Source organism: Adiantum capillus-veneris, chromosome 18 (assembly GCF_014529385.1).
Source record: "Adiantum capillus-veneris isolate H3 chromosome 18, ASM1452938v2, whole genome shotgun sequence".
Classification (NCBI taxonomy): Eukaryota; Viridiplantae; Streptophyta; class Polypodiopsida; order Polypodiales; family Pteridaceae; genus Adiantum; species Adiantum capillus-veneris.
This window is the reverse complement of record NC_140948.1, coordinates 125,339,568-125,346,641: the sequence shown is the minus strand read 5'-3', so window position 1 is coordinate 125,346,641 and position 7,074 is coordinate 125,339,568. Positions and strand designations below refer to the sequence as shown.

The following is a 7,074-nucleotide window of genomic DNA, read 5'->3' as shown; positions in this document are numbered from 1 at the left end:
CCAATTAAGGAGTCCTTATAGAGAAATATGCTGACTGCTGGTAGACCCTGACAATGGGATAAATGGGTGCCTATCACCAAACCAAGAGCTCATGGTGGACTAGGCATACTGGACCCTGTTACTCACGACCTAGCTTTATGTGCTAAATTTTATTGCACCCTCGCCAATTCTGATGAGAGCTGGCTGTCATAGCAAGGGAAATGGTTATGGAGCCCGCATGAAATCTAAAGGTGGTTTATGGCTTAATCTCAGCCTTCAAAACAGACTTCTTCCCCCCTTCAGAGTGAAGGCTCAAGTAGGTGGTTTTATTGGAAATTTTATTGAAAAATGATGTAAAACAGCCGTGAAACTCAAGTGGAAAGAGGAGATTAGATAGTGAAAAGAGATAGCTAGGCACTGGTCTCCGTGGGGCCCAATTGTAGAAGATTCGAGCCTTGATAAGCATTGGCTAGAATTTGCTAGGAATCTAAATAACAAGGGCCTTGACACCTTGGACTCTCTGTGGAATGATAAAAAAAGGGGACTTGAAAACCTGGCACAACTGAAGATTTATTGCAACCTCTGGCTCCAGGAGGAAGTCTCATCGAAAGGCTTCTAGAAAAGGTATCAATCCTTACCTTTTCTCCCTACTCCACACCGCTGGATTGGAAAGCTTGGAAGTGATCGACAGAGAGGCTGTTTAGCTCGCCCAAGTCTATGACTATCTATGAAAAGCTATGCTCTGCGGAGGATTGGATTGATCACCTCAAACGAATTTGGTCCAAAAAGTGGACTGCAAGCAAATGAGGTCAAGTTCTTGGGAATCTCTAGAGGGCCAAGTATGAAGAAAGGGACAAAGTCTTTCTATGGAGAGCTCTGTTTGGCTTCATCCCGAGCGGAGACAAAGCCAAAGCTAGAGGTTTTGCCGAGGTTCCTACGTCAGATGCAAGCATTTGAATGAATCCCTTTCGCACCTGTTCTGGGGTTGTCGACAAATCAGCGACTTTACAGGCGCAATCTGTAGGAGGGTGCGCACACACATTTGGGAACTCCCTTCTTTAGACGCGGCCTCGCTATGGGCTCCAGATTCATTGATGTGGTGGATCTTTTGACTAACATATGCATAGTAAGAGCCACGGTATTGAGAGCTATTTGGCAATCCATGAATGTGCTACTATTTCAAGGGAAGTGTGAGCCCCTGGACTCAATGTTGTTCTAGAAACGTGCTGGTGGAGAATAAATTGTAGTAAGTCCAGAAAGATGTAAGGTTAGTCAGGTTGGTCTCCCCCTCTGATGTATTTTTTCTTGGATAACCCTGTGCAAAGGATATGCCAGGGCTCTTTGTAACTTTCTGAATTTTAAGCAATTCAAGCTCGACTAAGCACTTTGAAAAAAAAAGCATGGCTCGCACCTTCTCTTTTTGACTTCTTTCTTTACTTTTGGAAACTATTCTTTGAGGCTCGTTACATGCAAGCCTTGTTTTACTCACTAAGGCTTTTCCACCAGTTACCTGTTACGCTACTCTATTTACGAGTCACACTAGGTGGTGGACAAGGATCCTTGGCGCTGATGTGGATGCCCTGTCACGGCCAGCCCAACGATGTTTATGGGCGACCCTCCCACCTCGCTCAGCTCCCGCCCAACGAAAGTCTTTCATTGTTGATTGGCTATTCAGCCTGCAACACCGCATTTCGCTCATAGTCTTTTCACATTCATTGTTTAAGGGCGTTCGCCTAGTGTGACAACCCCGCGAATGATAACATTTTTCTATTCAGAGTGGTCGTTTCCCACTTTAATCCACGTCCCACATGGTCGTCGGACATGTAGTGACAAGGGCCTAAGGACCGAGTTGCACCAGGCGTAGCAAGGTTAAGAGAAAAGCAATCTGTGCAACTTGTGCTACAAAAAAGGCGAGGATATTGGCAAAAAGCAAACTCACTCATTGGACATAGCTAGAGAGAACTGTGCTCGTGCATTGTTTTCCTGAACTATAGCTTAATCTCTTCAAAAATGAAGGGGTGATCGCACCATCAACAAGGCTTCTACAATCTTAAGCTTGTAGAGAAAATTGCATTTTCTAAAATTGGGTTCCTTCCTCCCCCCACCCCCTGTAGTGCGACTTGGGTCTAAAACAATGAATGCTGTGTGCAACAATCTAGCAACTTTGCTGATGTGGAAAGCTAGGGTGCCTCGAGTATGGGAAACTCCTTTTTATTAGTTCTTGGTTGTGTCACGTTAAAAGGTTATAGTTTGGTAAAATCGTGAAAGTAGGAGACAATTAAGGCAGACCGATTCTTACCTACAATTTTTGAGAGAGAGAGAGAGAGAGGCGCTAATGTAGCTGCTAGCGGTTGTGTTCATATAAGCAACAACACGAACGGGATACTCTTTCTGTATAAAACCCAAAGGGGGATTGATCAGCGCTCACTCATCTCATCATCAGCTGCAGGTGAAGGTGAAGATGAAGATGAAGATGGGTGCCTCAGCAAATATATACAAAATGCAGGTGCTCTCATTTTATGCTTTGCTTGTGGTGGTGCTAGGCCTACTGCTAGCTCAAGCTGCCCAAGCCCACTATCACCACGTCCCTTACCACCACCACCACGACTCCCACTGGCGCCATCCTCACTACCATCACCACAAGCAGCGCACGCCCTGGCATCCTCATTACCCTCACAAGTCCCCTCCACCATCGCCCTCGTCCCCGCCGTACAAATACAAGTCCCCTCCACCACCGTCCCCATCACCGCCACCACCTTACATCTACAAGTCCCCTCCACCGCCGTCCCCCTCCCCGCCACCACCTTACATCTACAAGTCCCCACCACCTCCTTCTCCCTCCCCTCCCCCTCCTTACCTCTACAAGTCTCCACCACCCCCCTCCCCTTCTCCTCCTCCTCCTTACATCTATAAGTCCCCACCGCCCCCTCCGTGTACTCCATCGCCCCCTCCTTATTTTTACAGCTCCCCTCCACCACCATCACCCTCTCCTCCTCCTCCGTACCAATACAAGTCGCCACCGCCGCCTTCGCATCCCTCGCCGCCACCTTACGTCTACAAGTCTCCACCACCACCTCCTTACTGAAGTGCAGAACCTGATCGGCCATGTTGAAGCACTGCATGTTTTGAAATCTAAATAGAGTATAAAATGGAGAGTAATCTGATTGTCTGGCTGTTATAGTGCAGAAGGCCGATAAGCATTTTTCTCGCCCTTGTACTGCAGATCTCTGAGGTGTATAAGCTGGCTATGCATGCATGCAATATGGCCACTTGCCCCACTAGTCCTCTTCTTACTCCATAGTGCCAAAATAAAAAAACCAATGTTATGTTGTTTCGTTACTTCTATTTTGTTGTGCAAGCTCTTTGAGCTGCAAATTGCAAATGCACAATCGTTCTTAATTAATTAATTCAGATTTTGAAGGCTTACAATTTCTCATCTTTGGACCTTAATTTGAGTGGAGTCTAATGTCTCATTTTAAATTAGTCTTCCACTTACCATTACAACAGTTGTTACTGTCTCTTTATAATTAAAGATTATTATTATTAAGCCTAGTTCATTATACTAACTGTTTAATTCAATCCTATTTTGATGCAAATTGAGGCTATGTCTCTTTGGGAAAACTAAATTAGTGGTGTTTGTGGCTACAACTAATGCATTGTTTCCACCTCATGAGCCCATAATATCATCAAGAATCCTAGCTCTACAATATTATTCTTTAATCAATAGAGAGCTAGCATTCTTATAAAAATTTGCAAAATTTAATGTCTTGAAAGATGTTTGGAAGATTCGCAACAAGTATTTCATGAATTTTTTGCAAATTTAAGGGCTTTTTGGGAGCCTTGTATCTTATTTGTGAAGTTTGTTTTCACATGATTTGATTTTGTCCCTGCAACATAATGCTTTAACAATTACAACTGAAATTTCCCAACTTGTATGGAAAGTTTAAAGTTCTCTCTAGGGAATTGCTCATCAAAAGTTGCTTTAATCCATTTATAATATCTCTTTATATAGGCTATATTCATATTTTAAGAGTCCCAATTAAATCCTCTCAATGTTAGCATTGTGTATAATGTGCATTTAAGGGGACCTATGACAAATGTGTTTTTACAAATTTTGTACCATTTTATTTACATATTTTATAAAATTTGGAGGTAAATATTGTAAATTTAGTTGACCAAGTGATATAGTCAAACATCCAAATCTACCACGAAGCCCTAAGCCAAGTCTAACCAATCATAGTTGTGTAAGTTTCCTAAGCTTCACCACTACAAGCATCCATAGTAGCCTATGTATGCTCTCAACCACAATACTCATGAATCACCAAGCATGAAGCCAAAACTAGTTGAGAGCACATGGGTGCCATAGTACCTAGTCCAATCTGAGTTTTAAAAAGCATACAAATTTAGGAGCAATGCCCTCAAACAACCCAAGGTATAGCTTCATTCGAGTAGAAAATGATCCACTTCATAGCTTGTTAGTGCTTAGACTATTGGCTATGCACAAATCTAGTTATCTCTGAGCTTGCAAATTGAATGTCTAACCTTGTAATACTTACATAAATAAGGCAGCCAACAACCTCCTGATGAAATTTGGCATCAAAGTAATCTCAAACATCATAGTAGCCTAATTCCTTTAGACTAGTGAAAGGCAAATTAAATTAGATTTATTTTTATAATTATATTATCAATTGGAAAATATTAGGCTTCTTTCTAATGATAATTAACTTCATTATATCTAATTAAATTATTGATTACCAATTCTTTGAGTGTAAATAATAAATCATATATTTATTAGATTATATTAGGACTGAAATTACCCAATTTTGGCTCTAATTACGTGAAATATCTTTTTTTAATTAATTTAGATAATCATAAAATAATTTTTAAAGCTTCTAGTTACTGTTAAAAAGCTATGAAAATTATAATAAAACTTTCTTCCTAATTTTGGTAAGTATTAGAATAGAAATTATTTGTTTTTAAGCTTAGATTTGAATTAAAATCTTTAAATATAACTTAAAAATTCATAGGGTAATTATCAAAGAAAATTTATACTATTAAAAATGTATGGTAATCATTTCAAAATTATTTCAATAGTTTTGATAACTATGTGACAAAAAAAAAATCTATTTTTGGTAAAACATTAAAGGAAATAATTAGTAAACTAACTTTAAAAATTAATAGATGAATTTTTGAGTTAGATAAAGCTATCAAGAAGTTGTGTTAAAAATATGTTAATTAGATATTTAGTATTACTAGTTACTATGTCCAAAATTCTCTATTTGTAACAAAAATATGAATAGAATAATTAGTAAATCAACTTAGAAACTTAAAAGATAATTTTTTTAGAGTTAAAAAGTTGAAAAGTAGTGCTACAAATATCCTAATTAGATAATTAGTTTTATTGATTACTATGTCCAAAATTCTCTTTTTTTAGCCAAAAAAATCAAGGGATTAATTAGTAAATCAACTTAGAAACTATTAAGATAATCTTTAGAGTTAAACTACATTGCTAAAAAGTTGTGATAAAAATATATTTATTAAATATTTTGGTTACTGATTATTATGTCCAAATTTCTCTATTTTTAGAAAACATTAAAGGAGATAATTAGTAAATCAACTAAGAAAACTATGGGATAATTATTAAAGTTAGATTACACTATTAGCAAGCTTTTATAAAAATATCATAATTGGATGATTACTTTGCTAATTACTATGTTTAAAATTCTCTATTTTCAACAACAAATTTAAGAGGATAATTAATAAACCAACTTAGAAAATTATGAGATAATTTAGAGAGTTAGATTACACACTACAAGAGATAGGGGGCTTTTTGGCGCTGCGTTCTTTGATGTTTGAAGGTTTTTGACGACTATTTTAGTGTGATATGACGAGCATAGAAACAACCGCCAGAAATTTGCATCAAAGCGTTTGTCAAAATGTGCCCGCACAAAATTTTGTACTGCACACGCAATATCCTCCAACTTGGCCTGCATAGGTGAGTCCTCTCTCTCTCTCTCTCTAGTGAGAGAGTGATTAAAAAGACGTTTTTATTTTAATGTTGATTAATTGATTTCAACGAGCATGCACAACAATTCAAATAATTTACAATTTCCCTTACCCGTTCCTTGTGGTGCAGTGGTATAGCAGCTCTCTTCACACATGCATGTGCACATATAACACCTGTGTACACATGCATGCGCTCTTTGTTTTGTGTGTGTGTGCGCGCGCGAGAGAGAGAGAGAGAGAGAGAGAGAGAGAGAGAGAGAGAGAGAGAGAGAGAGAGAGAGAGAGAGAGAGAGAGAGAGAGAGAGAGAGAGAGAGAGAGAGAGAGAGAGAGATTTGAAGTTAGTACTTGTGAAATCTATGAGCCTTTTCAATTTTCATGTAATGCCTTAGGGTCAAGGCTTAGGCTTTAGATTAGGTTTTAGGGTTTAGGTTTGGGCATAGGCTACAATCTCAATCTTGCCATAGAGTAAGGTTTAGGCAGTATGTGTTAGTCTAACTTAAGTCATGGTTTGGGATTTGCAGACACATTACAAAATGGCACATATTCCCAGGTATGCGTAAAGAAATAAACCAGGAGGCAAAGGAATTTTTCCCACTACATGCATTGTCATGTAGACGTGGGTGTGCAAATATGTTGCACCCACAAATATAGGCATTGACCAATAAAGAAGAGATTATGATCCGATGTAGGCCTTACAACGTCGGGGTATAATGCATGCCCAATTTGCGAGCCCTCGCTAGATGCACGATTATATGGTTTGCTTCGAAAGACAATCTACCAAGGCCACAAGCATTACCTTCCTGATGGCCACCCCCTACAAGACGGTCGATTTGGGCATGTCGAATATGTTCTTATGCATGTTCGAGAATGGCGGCGTGGCTAGGAGCAGAGTGACGAATAGCCTGTTCTAGGAATGAAGTGCTTGTCAATTTTCCATGTGTTGCCTTATGGGGGTGGTCTCCACATCAATCATTTGTTGGATCCAATGCATATATTTAAGAACATGGCAGATCTCCTTTGGAAGACGATCACATGAAAGCAAGATAGTCAAAGAGCACGAGATGATTTGCAATCTATTGTGAAGATGC

The 7,074-nt window shown here is 39.2% G+C and overlaps 1 protein-coding gene across 1 annotated transcript; it reads right to left on the bottom strand.

Moving 5' to 3' along the window:
- Nucleotides 1–2,357: 2,357 nt before the first annotated feature.
- Nucleotides 2,358–3,407, bottom strand: LOC147436364 (uncharacterized). The gene has a single exon (XM_086488149.1). It carries the CDS (start codon nucleotides 3,099–3,101, stop codon nucleotides 2,397–2,399), a length of 705 nt encoding a protein of 234 aa, XP_086344275.1. The 5' UTR covers nucleotides 3,102–3,407; the 3' UTR covers nucleotides 2,358–2,396.
- Between the last annotated feature and the right edge of the window lie 3,667 nt (nucleotides 3,408–7,074).

Coding starts and splice junctions, on each gene's coding strand:
- LOC147436364 (XM_086488149.1), bottom strand. CDS start 3,101: ATGCAGTGCTTCAACATGGCCGATCAGGTTCTGCACTTCAGTAAGGAG.